Below are 13,320 nucleotides of genomic sequence, written 5' to 3' on the forward strand. Positions count from 1 at the left end.
TTGGATTTTCCAGGAGTCTATGATCAGCAAATAAGGTTAAGTTTTCTCCTTTCTGATAGTAATGCCCTTGTGTCTGTTTACTTTCTTTAATATACTGCTTAGAAAACCGTATGTAATGTTAAAGAATACTGGCAACAGCCAATCTTGTTTCATTTCCAGATTTAAATGGAACACTTCCCTGTTAGGTATGGTGTTGGCTGTTGGTTTAGAGTAGATATTCCCTGTCATGTTAAGGAAGCGGCCTTCTAACCTTGTTTACCAGAACTCATCTTAGGAATTGGGAGGTAGATTTCACGTAACATCCATTCTTCAATTGTTATCGTGTTGTATCCTTTGCTTTTAATTTTCCCCTTTGCCCTGTTGTCATGACCTACGTCCAATTAATTGATTGCCTAATAGCCTATTGCGGGATAAATTTACCTTAACCATGGGGTAGTAAACCTTTAACATACTGTTAAATTCTATTTGCTAGTGTTTTATTTAGAATTTTGCAATCATACGCCTAAGAGACACCAGTTTTTTCTCAGTAGGCATTGTCAGGTTTGGGAATAAGGGTTTTGCTGACTTCACCAAGTGAATTGAGTTGCTTCTGTGCTTTAGAACAGACTATACAGGACAAGACGTTCACCCATTCTTTGCTGAATAGCCAGAATGCCCTAAAGGGTGGGTGGTATTAGGCCCTGCCAGGCTACTGCCGTATCATATTAGATTATGTAGCCTTTCATTATCTCCTTAGGCAGGAAACATGCCTCTTTCATTTAGCATTGGTGATCACATTAAGTCTTTTAAATGGCACACTGTTAATTCTTTCCTAGTCTTCCCTTCTTTTAAAGCAAAACTTATCTAATTTATAATAAAAGTGTTTACTCTGACCCTAGAATATACAGATCTCTCCCTTTTATCATCTTTTTTTGTCCCACATTATCTGTCTGCCTCCTTCATTTCATTTCTCCCAGGAGGGTCTGATGTAAATGGGGTTTTCAGAAACTCCCTCCTTGCATTGCCCCTCCAGTCTCTGTGTTTTAGGGCCAGGATTTGGGGGGGGTGGCAGAGAGCGTCTGCTGTCTCCAGGGTCCTGTCCCTGCCCAGCAGGTCTTACCAGACAGGTGTACACTGTGGTGTTACCCTGTTAGTCTGTCCTTCAATTGTGTGACAAGATCTCCAGCAGGACATACACTGAAGCAGCATGGTAGAAACTGGCCCATTTCAAACTTTGCTCCATGTTTTTTTCCACACACAATACCAGTGGGCTTTTGCGAGCTGTGTTATAATAAGGAGTGGGTCTAGACTGAGTCTTAGTTTTGCTAGCATGTCTCATTCAGCCATTCAGTAAACATTCATTGAGAATGTATTTTGTGCCTGGCTCTGTTCTAGGCATTGGTGGGAAAGCTGGGGAGGGCATTCTGAGCAGCGGGCATTGCGGTCTGTCTGTGTTAATTCACTTGAGAAGATCTCCCCTCAAGCTTTACAAATTCATGGCAACTAATTTTTTTTTTTTTTTAATTCAAAGAAACAATGGGAAGCCTTTGTCTCCTGGCTCTGCACATGTGTATGTGTGTGGCTCCTCTGAATGAGCATCGGGGGCTGTAGCACAGTCAAGTGAGGAATCCTACACACCAGGCATATCACCCTGGTCATTAACTCACAGACAGGTCTTTGTCAGGTGCCTTCTGGAGAGAATGGGGCCACGACCCCTTCCTGCCTCGCCCAGCAGCGGATAAGGGCCAGTGTCACAAGGTGTTGAAAGTCCTTTGCAAACAGAAGTGCTATGTTGTGACGGTCATTATTGTCATCCCACACTGTCAGTCACTCTTGTCTCAAGCCTTTGGGACAGTTTTTACACACATTTGGTTTATTCTAAAAAACATAGCTTTCATATAACTTCTGGTTTCATTCCTGCGTCTTCGAAAGATAACCTCACAATGATTATAATGGAAATGTGGTCAGTGAGGGTGGGATGTTCAGAAATTACCATTTCTCAGAATTCTCCAGAGAAGCAGGTTTTCATAAAAGAGATCCTCCACCAAGGGCAGCAGAATTGAGATCTGTCTTCTGGGGGGCAATTTGGGGTCCATGGGCAAAATGGCCATCATGGCTCTGGATAAAAGGAAACCTTTAGAGAAGCCCAAAGTGCTTCTCTACCGATCACTTTAAGAATCAGTGGAGACCCAAGAAACAGAACCAGTGTCTTGGCAGTGTGCACACTTCAACAGGATGAGGAAATCTTTTTTTCCTTCCTGAAACTTTGGATCTGAGAAGGTCAATAGACCACATCTGAATTTACAAACTTATCTTTTGTTTACCACCATAGAATACTGTCTTATCTATGAGGGTGTTAGGGAAATTTTGCATATTTGGAGTTACTGATGCTGTTTCCACACAAAGGACACGAGGTTTCCTTTGTTGGTGGATAGTAAAAAAGCCGAAAATCACCAAACAGGGAGCTCCTTGGTGGTACTCTGGTTAAAGGTATCATTTTATCATCATCAAAAATGACCTTTCTAAGAATATACCAGCAATACAAATGAGCTGGTTTTATCTTATATGCAGAATAAGGGCAACTGCCTCAGGTCCCCCTCTTGGGCAGTTGGTGGGGGGAACTACAGCAGCTACGCAGGTATAAAGCAGGGGAGGAGGCTGACAGCAGCTAAAATACTCTAACATGCACTCTCTCACCAAAGCTCCATCAGGAGGCTTGTCCATCTGTAAGATCCACCCTCCCCCAAGTTGCTCTCCAGTCTACTGGCTACCACCACAACTGGGTTCAGATAATACAGACTATCCCTTGGTAAATGCTTTTGGCAGTTTTAGGCATGGGTAAGTGTGCCTCCTCAGGATGACCCTCCTCCTCCCCTCTCCACGAGGAAATCATTCTAATGCACAGTGCCCAAGTTTCATTTCCATAGTCTTTTTCTTCATCCTTAGAGGGCACATTTTTTTTGGAAAAAAATAGATCAGGGTTTGGCTGGGCATCTAGTCCAGTATTTAGCTCAAAATGATATTCCCACAGTATTCAGGTTCACATAAATTCATCTCAATCCAGTTGAGACTCAAATTCACTGTTGGTATTAGTCATCATATTACCAATCACAGTCTTTTACTGAGCCTTGCTCAGGGTTTGTTAGGAAGCACCTGTCTATGCCTTCTTCCAGAGGCTCAATTCTGCACCTTCCTTGGAAGGGTCACATCCTTGCCAAAACTCCATCGTGGGTGGTGGAACAATTTAGCTTGTGCATGCCCCCCCAAGAAATACGTAGCTAATGATAAGAATGTATGGTGTCAAACTGGAGAGGGACAAAATGGTTCTAGTGACAAAATTATCCCTATCAGAGAGAAAAACTCTTCAGTGGGATTTTTTTCACAGCCTCCCATTCAGTGCTCTGAGGAGCTGCCTCGCAAATGTCCATTATTACTCTGCTCAGTCACACCCTAGGACAGCTCTAGCCCTCATTACTCATTTGTAATAATAATAATACCTTGCATTTAACGTACTGCTTATCATATGTATGATATGTCCTATAACATTTATGATATATTTATTTACATTTAATTATAATTTAATGTATGTATTTTATAATGTACTGCTTTATCATATATATATAGTACATTAAATTCACGATAATTTGATTCCTGTCTGTGAAGTAAATAATTAACCCAGCAGCCCTGAGTTACTCAAATCTTGTACATTCTCAGAAGGGCCTACTTGTATGACTAGCCTTTGGCTGGCTCCTAGGAACTGAGGTCTTAGAATGTTCCCTATGCTACTAACTGATTAGGGCACTGTGCATGCTTGAGGTCTTGAACCCCACTATACCAGCTTGTGTGGATAGTTTGTGTAAAAAATGTGATTTATGGTGAACACCTGCTTTCCTTCTGGAGGGTCTGAAGTTTCAGTAACTGCAGTTACCACTGCAATTACCCCAATAAAAACCCTGGACTCAGGCTCAAGCAGACTCCCCTGGAAGAAAACATTTTGCATGTGTTTCTGCAGTTCATTGCTGGGGGATTTAGTATGTCCTGTGTGACTCCACTGGGAGAGGACTCTCGGAAGCTTATACCTGGTATCCTCCAGCTTCTGCCTGATGTACCTTTTTCCTTTATTGATCCTGCTTTTTATCCCTTTGCTGTAATAAACTATAGCCTGACTATAAAAAAAAAAATGACCTTTCTAACAGGCAGCAGCTTGGATGGATCTCAAGGGGATTATGGTGAGTGAAAAAAAAGCCAATCTCGGGCTTCCCTGGTGGCGCAGTGGTTGAGAGTCCACCTGCCGATGCAGGGGACACGGATTCGTGCCCCGGTCCGGGAGGATCCCGTGTGCCGCAGAGCGGCTGGGCCCGTGAGCCGTGGCCGTTGGGCCTGCGCGTCCGGAGCCTGTGCTCCGCAACGGGAGAGGCCACAACAGTGAGAGGCCCGTGTACCACACACACACAAAAAAAAGCCAATCTCAAAAGGCTATATATTCTATGATCCCATTTATCACATTCTTGAAAAAAACAAAATTACAGAGATGAAGAACACATTAGTGGTTGCCCAGGGTAGGGTTAGGGACTGGGCAGAAGGGATGGTGGCCATAAAAGGGGAAAGGGAGCCTTGTGGTGATGGAACAGTTCTGTCTCTTGAGTGCAGTGGTGGTTATATGAAGCCACACGCACACACGTTAGTGCTTATAAAACTGGTGAAACCTTGGGCTTCCCTGGTGGCGCAGTGGTTGAGAGTACACCTGCCGATGCAGGGGACACGGGTTCATGCTCAGGTCCGGGAAAATCCCACATGCCGCGGAGCGGCTGGGCCCATGAGCCATGGCCGCTGAGCCTGTGCGTCCGGAGCCTGTGCTCAACAACGGGAGAGGCCACAAGAGTGAGAGGCCCGTGTACCACAAAAAAAAACCAAAACCAAAAACAAACAAACAAAAACTGGTGAAATCTGAATGAGCTCTGTGGATTGTACCAATGTCCATTTCCTGGTTTTGACATTGTGCTGTAGTTATGCCAGATGTTACCACTGGGGGAGGCTGGGGGAGGGGTCACAGGACCTCCTGTACATTTCTTTGCAACCTCCTATGAATCTATAATTATTTCAATTTCTTTTTGTTTGTTTGTTTTAAATTACCTTTCTAAACCCACAAGTCCTGAGTGTTGAGATTCTGGTTCTGGAATGTCATAGACGATGAGAGAGGAAGGAAGGGAAGAAGCAATTTATTTCTTGTTGTGGAAGGTTTTAATAGACACACACACACACACAACTGACCAGATGCAGCCATTCATCCCACTAGTGTGTGAGGCTCCCGTGTCTCCTGCATCGCTCTGCAGAGCAGCGTGAAGGAGCTTGTGGTGATGGGATGGGTCTGCCCTAAGTGCCCAAGGAGCGCTGCTCCTCGAGGGTGATCTCACAGCTATACAAGCCCCGCTTCCGAAGAAAAGTACATAGAGCCAGCTGCAGAAAATAGCTTCACCCTCCAGTGTACCTCTCTGGGCTTCTTAAAGCAAAAGCAGAACCTAGATTTTTCATTGAAAAGTACATCTATATGCATATTGTAAAACCTTCAGTTCTTACAAAGGGTGTGTCCTAAGTTCCCTCCCATCCTCACCCCTATGCTCAGTTGCTCTCCCCAGGCACCTCCACTGCCAGTTGGATAGTTGATTTGACAGAACTCCATGCATGTATGTGAAATATTTCTCTCTTACCATATGGAGTGTATAGAGTCGTTCTATATCAACACTTACAGGCTGACCCTGTTCTTTTTTTTTTTTTTTTTTTTTTTTGCGGTATGCGGGCCTTTCACTGTTGTGGCCTCTCCCATTGCGGAGCACAGGCTCCGGACGCGCAGGCTCAGCGGCCATGGCTCACGGGCCCAGCTGCTCCGCAGCATGTGGGATCTTCCCGGACCGGGGCACGAACCTGCGTCCCCTGCATCGACAGGCGGACTCTCAACCACTGCACCACCAGGGAAGCCCTGACCCTGTTCTTTTTTAACAGCTATATGGTGTCCTACCCAGTGAATATTCCATAGGTTATTAAACAGTCATCCACTGACGGGCATTTGAGTGATTTCTCCTCTCTTTCTGTTTTTTTGTGCTGCTTTGAGATGAGCCTCTTGTCCAAAATACAAGTTATTTAAAATGTGGTGATAAGATCTCCATTTCTATTTCTCTGGCCATTTTTACAGTTTCAACAGTGATTTATCTATCTTGGTTTTTGCCTCCGGCTTTTACCTCTTGTCATCTCCAAGTCTTCCATCAGTACTTTAATTGTGAGGGTCACAACAAGGTGACCCTTTGCCTCTCTTAAGTTTCTGAAGTAACTCTAATCTTGAAGTGTAGTCTACCACCATAAACCCATTTTTCTTAGTAAAAATGGTGGTAAAATATTGTAGCTATATTGTTTTGCTGTACATATATGCTGTATTCATTAATTTCAACAAAACTGTAAATCTTGGGAATTCCCTGGCGGACCAGCGGTTAGGATTCCACGCTTTCCCTGCCAAGGGTGCAGGTTCAATCCCTGGTTGGGGAACTAAGGTCACACAGGCCACGCAGTGCAGCCAAGGAACAACAACAACAGCAACAACAACTGAAAATCTACAAATAATCTGGAAGTGTGGGAACACTTCTTGTAAGGGACGCTAAGATACTTGTAAGGGACAGTAAGACATCTGCTGATGTTCGGATGGTTTTATACATGAATGTGTATGCTGTGTCAGTGTTGTTATTTCAAAATAATGTCAACAGAACCCTTTCTGTGGGTAAAGGCTAATGTGAAGTAGCATCACTTCCTGTCCACTTCCTTGGAAGTGCCAGGGCTGGACGAGGCATGATGGGGATGAGACACCACAGAGTCCCCAGGTCTTCCTCTGTGTGTATATGAGGATGGGGGTGGGCTGGAGACAGGCCTGCCATTCACGGTCACCATGACCACCCAGCACTCACTCCGGGTGCCATGGTGGCATGGCAACCTCACCAGCTCTCAGAGCGGGAGAGGAGGCTTGTTTCAGTTATTTCACGGGAAGGTCAGCAACAACAGCTCTCCAGAGGAGGGGCAGGAAGGGGGTGGGCTGAGAGTGACAGCTGGCCCTGCGTGGTGGCCTTGTGTGCCAGGGCCTTGCCACTTCCCAGCCTGTGTTCAGACTTTCTCCACATGCTTCCCAAAGGCCAGCTCTTGACCTGACCTGTGTCACGTAAAGAAACCATTGTATTTGCCATGCAAATATTAGGTATTTTTACTACCCTAAAAAGAGCAGGAAGGCAAAAACACTACGTAGAACTGGGGGTGGTAAGTTTCTTTTCCTCCCTGCTGAGCAGGATGGCCCCACTCCCATCTATATGGAATTGCTGGCAGGGGCCCAGGCCGCTATAAATAAGCATCCTGATTGCTCCAGGAAGGCTGGACTTCCTCATTTTTTTTAAAGTGGAATTTGTAACAGCTTCTGCCCAGAACATTTGTGTCCAATGTCCTTTCATCTCCCAGGCATCCTGTACAACTGCCATGCGGAGATTTTGGAATGCTTCCCACTGCAGCTGGGTCACAGGACAAGGCATGCTGGCCCAGCCAGCTAAAATAAAGAAGTAATTATCTTCCTTCTGTGACCTCTGTCTTGCGATATGAGTCTTAATAGGATCCCTTCTGAGGAACAAGCAGGAAGCTCCTTTCTGCTTCTGCCAAAAGGCACATCTGTTAGAAATGGAGTAGGTTCATTAGAAGCATGGGAATCCCAGGACACAGGGGCCAGATGGGCCCCAGGAATACATCTTTTATGCTACTTGATTCTCAGACCCCGATGGGCCTTCCCTTCCCTCAGGTTGACTAGCAGCACAGGGTTACAATAGGAGTGACAGATAGTAAAACATGTGAAGCTACAACAAATCTGTGATGCCTGCACAAGAACCAAGACAGAGGTCAACAGAACAAAATGGACCAGTGCTCTTCAGAGTGGTCCGTAGACCTGAGGCTGGTCTAGGAACTGTCTCTAGGCCAAGATAAGGAGCTCAGTAGGTACATCACCTGTGTCACTAAGCACATATTCGTGTAAGACTGACCATTTTTTTGGTAGCAAGAATTTCTCAATGAAGGAAGCAGTGTGTTAATTCATATTCTGGCCCGTTCTTCAGCTCATCACAGACAGGCATTTTGAGTATCTTTGTAGTGAATAGTTCTGAAACCATCCCTAATATAATATATTGTAAAAGAAAAATCACAAACCAATAGGGAAGAGAAGGTTTATTCAACAGATTGGATTTGGAGAATTGACCAAGTTTTGTTTGTTTGTTTGTTTGTTTTGCGGTACTCGGGCCTCTCACTGCTGTGGCCTCTCCCGTTGCGGAGCACAGGCTCCGGACGTGCAGGCTCATGGGCCCATGGCTCACGGGCCCAGCCGCTCCGCGGCATGTGGGTTCTTCCCAGACCGGGGCACGAACCCGTGTCCCCTGCATCGGCAGGCAGACTCTCAACCATTGCGCCACCAGGGAAGCCCTGACCAAGTTCTTTTTAAGAATGTTTTTTCACATTATATGCAAAATAAATTATGGATAAATGGGCAAGAAAATGAAACCTAAAAAAAAAAAACAGAAGAAAAATCTTGAACTGATGTTATAGCATGGAAAACTGTTTTTAAATCTTTTCTAATTACAAAAGTAATAAGTATTCCCTGTAGAAAATCTATAAATTTTTTTTGAAATTTATGTTTATTCTTATAGTTCTAGTTATTCCATTTCACTCTGTATAATATTCTGTTGAATAAATAGCTCTATTTATCTAGTCCCCTACTAATGGTCATATGGGCTGTTTGAAGTTTTAATTATTTTTACTATTAAAAAAACAACAATGCTTCAGTGAATGCTCTGGTAGCTGTCTTCTTCCTAATACTACTAAAGGCCTAGATAGAGGCAGTACATGAGAATTCCATTGTTTCACTTCCTCACCAGCATTGGTATTGTTTCAGCGGTGGTTTTTCATCATCATCAATAAATTTGTTTTTAATAGAAAGATCACCTATACTTCTGCCTCCCAGGGTTAATGCTTGCTGCTTTTCTGATGTATTTCCTTCTAAATTTTTATCTGTTTATTTAAATATTTACTAAAACTGTGGCCATACTGTATATACTATTGTGTGTCATCCTTTTCCATGAAATTGATTATTAGTTTAAAATGTAGGAAAAAAGAGAATCCAAAACTGTGTCTACAGCATGATCCTGGTGGTAGTTTGGTTTCATTTTGTGGAGTTGGTTTGTACATACAAGTATTCATTAAATACATTACATTAGTATCTTTCAAAATAAAAAGTTAAAAAGATGCTATCCATGTAAACATGATTTTCTTCTTTGTTTTTAGACTTTTTACAAATTTTCTGCAAGGAGCATGCATTACTTTTGGCATCAAAGAACATAAAATAAAACATTGTCATTCACAGCCCAGTGTTCGGGACTGGCATTGGTGGGAATTCATTCCCTCTGTCCCAGACTTGGCCTCAGACCATCCCCTGAGCTATGGGCCCGTCCCTCAAATGCATCTGCTGGTCTCAAGACTAGTAATAAGGGGGAGGTATGTAAGGGCCACCCCACCTCCACCAGCCCTGGAAAAGCCATTCACAGCGTAAGGGCTGTGCATCTACCACAGCACCGCCCCCAGCGTGGGCACATGGGCCACAAGCCCGCTTGCCCAGGGCTTGCCTCTGGGAGGACCAGGAGGCAGCGGGGATACCACACAACAATTGCCCAGGGATCTGTTTTCTGCTCTGTGTATTTCCTGCCCATTCGGGGGCATCTTTTGTACTCATGAGATCAACAGAGGCTTGGAAATCAAACTTTCCGTGCTAGGAAGCCCCTGGTTGAAGTCCCAAAGCACTGACAGTTGGCCCTGAGCAGCTCTGGATGGTGAGCCTCCTCTGCTTTGGGAGCTGCAGCGTGAAGCACTCTGGGAAGAGAGACTGGAGAGAGTTTCATTCCTCCCTGCTTCCTCGGGTTTGACCCACCCTGAGCCAAGGACAGCTCTTTCCAATTTTTTAATGGGGGGAGCCCCTCCCGAGAAGAAGTTTAGCGGAAAGGTTGAAAGCCCTCAGAGTAGGTCCAGAAGGAGTGCCCGCTGTTCTCAGCATGTTGGCTCTGGTGATTATGAGTAAAAGTACTCTCAGGCCACAAGTATTCATGGGCCAGAAAGGAAGCAAATGCAGCTCATTACTTTGGGATCCACTCTCAGGAGCACAAAGGATTCCTTCACCAGCAGGACTGCAGAGAGACCGAGTAAAAGCAGCAGCCTTGCTTTTGCAAATGCACTTGAGAACAGTGCGTCCATCCATCGTTATGGCTCTGGGTGTTGTTTGAAAAAAAAAGAAAAAGCTACCTATAAGCTGGGATGATGAGCCAGGCTGAAGGAAGTAGGGGGCACCTGGTAGGCTGTGGAAAGCCATGGTGTGGCCTCCTGGGGCCTCAGACGGCTCCAAGCCAGGCTGTGTCAGGGCAAACGCTTTATTAGTGCTCCCAAGGGCCTCGTACGTGCTCAGTGACTCTCTGCCTTGGCGTTGCAGGCCTGGCGCTGGTGCCAAGGAAGCTGTGTACTCACTACGCCTGGGACACCAGTGTGCTGCTTCAAGCCTGGCCAGCTGTGGACCCACAGTTCCTCCAGCAGCCCGATGTTGTACAGATGGCGGTTCTGGTGAGTGTCTCCTGCAGCCCCCAGGGCCAAGGTGAATCGGCCACACACACACAGATGGGTTTGGAAGTTTCTCGCCAGGCCTTTCTAGCCCACTCAGCTCTCCGCCCAACCCTCCAGCCTGTCTTCCTTTGCCAGCACCTTCAGTTTTGGAGTTACCACATACCAAAAGCTTGTGAGCATAAAACTTGTGGCCAGAAAGTGGAAAGTATCAACTTGTCCTGCATTATAGGTTCTAATTGTCTTCCTTTCCAAATGTGTTTCAATCTCTCTAAGTTTCATTCAGCTGCTCTGGGCTCTTGGAGGGGGTAGAGTGATGGTGAGGAGGTGGGCAAGGAACACCTCGCGCTGCAAAATATATTTCAGAAAGGCTACATGAAATTTATTTTTTGGTAAATTGCATCATTTTAAATACATAAAAGTAGTTGATTATAGAGCAAATAACTCTCCTATAGTTTATCCTTATGTAATTTTTATGTATTTAATTTGTTTAATCTGAGACCCATTATGAGGAATATCTCTTAAATATGCTGATGTGGCTGAAGAGGGAAAGAAAACAAGGGGTGAACCTTTTAGTCTGAACCACATGTGGGCCAGCTAACTTACATCCCAAGTTTAATTTAACTCTCACCACCCTAAAAGATAGGCTTAGCTGTTCCCATTTTTTTCAGCTGAGGACACAGGCTCAGAGAAGCTCGTCACCTTGCCCACGTTTATTTGTTTATTCCTCAGTCATTGTCAAGTTACCTATGCTATCAATACATCAGGCACAGTGCTAGGCTCTGGGGACACAAACCGAAATGCAAAAAACAGGGTCCCTGCCCTCACGGAGCTTAAAGCCTGGTGGGAAAGATAGGGGAAAAGAAGAAGGAAAGAGAAAAATAAACAAAATAATTGCAAACTGTGGAAAGTACCACAAAATAATCACCCAGGGGCTGAACAGGAGCTGGGCCTGCCAGGCCCCACCTGCTTCGTCTGCAAACCCTGGGCCCTGCGGGCAGATCCATGTTGGGAAAGACAGTTGCCCCCAGGAGACTGGGTCCTTCACAGATGCTCTGTCTCCATACCACCTCCCCGACACTTAGTTCCTCACTGCCTCCAATTCGCCCCCCCATGGAGGGGAGGAGGGGGGCTGCCCTGCTAGGCTTCTTCTCAAAATCCTCAAAACCGAAACCAGCCTGTGGCACAGAGAGGCAATTTCTTTAACTTGAATAATGTTTCTAAGAAATAACTATCTGTGTACCCCTAAGAACTCATCCTCTGCGCAACTGAGAAATACCAGCCTGAGACACTGAAGTTTTAATCTGTGAAAATGTCTTTCCATTTTATTTATTTATTTTTTTTGTCTTTCCATTTTAAATTACCACTGAAGAAAAGAAATTTAGTTTTGATAATTGGTAAAATAATTTCAGATTATCATTGAAATAAAAATCCAAGATTTAAAATGTGTGGAGGACTCCCTGCAAGTACACCAAACTCAAGAACCTCTGGGGTGGGGCACTGTGCCATGTGGCAGGACTTCTGTCAAGGTCTGTGTTCTGTCTCCACGTGATCTCACTTGGTGCCATGGCCAGAAATAGAAGTTGCAACACAGAACAGCGTAACTCGGTGTAATTCAGTTCCGCCGTGCCCATGTGCTCTGAGCCCAGAGGCACTACATCGTCTTCATGGAGCCCAGCACCCAGGAGGGACAGTCTGGGGAGGCACACGCACTGTCATGCACACCGAGAGTTTGTGTAGCCTCCAGGTTAAGACGTAAGAGCTTGGGGGTTGGACCATCTCAGTTTTGCAAAATACTTAATTTCTCTAAGCCTCAGTTTCCTCAGTTAGAAAACACAGGGCCTGCCTTACCTGGTTGTTGAAAGAATTAGATGGGATAATGCCAGGAGGTACTTAGCCTGCTTCTGGACACACTAATGACAAAAGCCACTAACACGCAGTGAGTACCGACTAAGAACTTTCCAGATACTAACTCATTAACCCCGCACAACAGCCCTGTGAAGCAGACCCCGCTGTTTTCCCCATTTCACAGACAAGGCAGATACGTGCCTAACCCCATCTCACAAGTGAGGAAACAGTGGCAGAACAGGGCTTAATAACTCACTCAGTAAATACTAAATGCTGCTAGCATCAGCATCGCTGCCTCCGGCAGTTGGGGGATTGGAGGAGGCATCCAAGGAAGGGGATGTGGACCTTGGCTTTGAAAGAGGAGCAGTATTTCCCTAGTGGAGAAAGGAGCAAAGGCGGGGGAAGTCCTCACTGGACCGTGAGCCATGGAGGGGGTGGAACAGAGGCAGAGGCAGGGCAGCACTGGAGAGAAGGCCAGACTCCATCCCGAGAGGTTGGGGGCTGGCAGGGAAGAGAGAGGGTCCATGGGGTCATCCCGTCTCCACCACTTGCTGGAAAGGGGCCTTGGGTAAGTGGCTTCGCCTCCTATCCCTTAGCTTTGCCCTCTGTGAATCGGGGATGGAACGGCTGTGACCTACCTCACAGGCTTGTGGTGGGGATAAACAGGTTCACTCAGGTGGATTGTGGAGCACAGTGCCTGGCACAGAGTGAGAGCTCAGACAACGTGAGCTTTTATTGTCATTAGCCATTGCAGGGCTCCTGTCAGTGAGTAGTGGTGGATGGGGCGGGTGGATAGTGCTCGTGGCCAGGGGCCCTCCAGGCAGCTGT

The 13,320-nt window shown here is 45.7% G+C and overlaps 1 protein-coding gene across 2 annotated transcripts in view; it reads left to right on the top strand.

Moving 5' to 3' along the window:
- LARS2 (leucyl-tRNA synthetase 2, mitochondrial) overlaps positions 1–13,320 on the top strand; it is a 161,609-nt gene that overhangs the window by 146,948 nt on the left and 1,341 nt on the right. For both annotated transcript variants that reach the window (XM_029243573.1, XM_029243575.1), the window contains exon 20: positions 10,520–10,647. In XM_029243573.1, the coding sequence (XP_029099406.1) occupies positions 10,520–10,647 (128 nt within the window). The remainder of the gene's footprint in view (positions 1–10,519; positions 10,648–13,320) is intronic.

Source organism: Monodon monoceros, unplaced genomic scaffold (genome assembly GCF_005190385.1).
Source record: "Monodon monoceros isolate NGI ecotype Baffin Bay Population unplaced genomic scaffold, NGI_Narwhal_1 Super_Scaffold_3, whole genome shotgun sequence".
In the NCBI taxonomy this organism is placed as follows: domain Eukaryota; kingdom Metazoa; phylum Chordata; class Mammalia; order Artiodactyla; family Monodontidae; genus Monodon; species Monodon monoceros.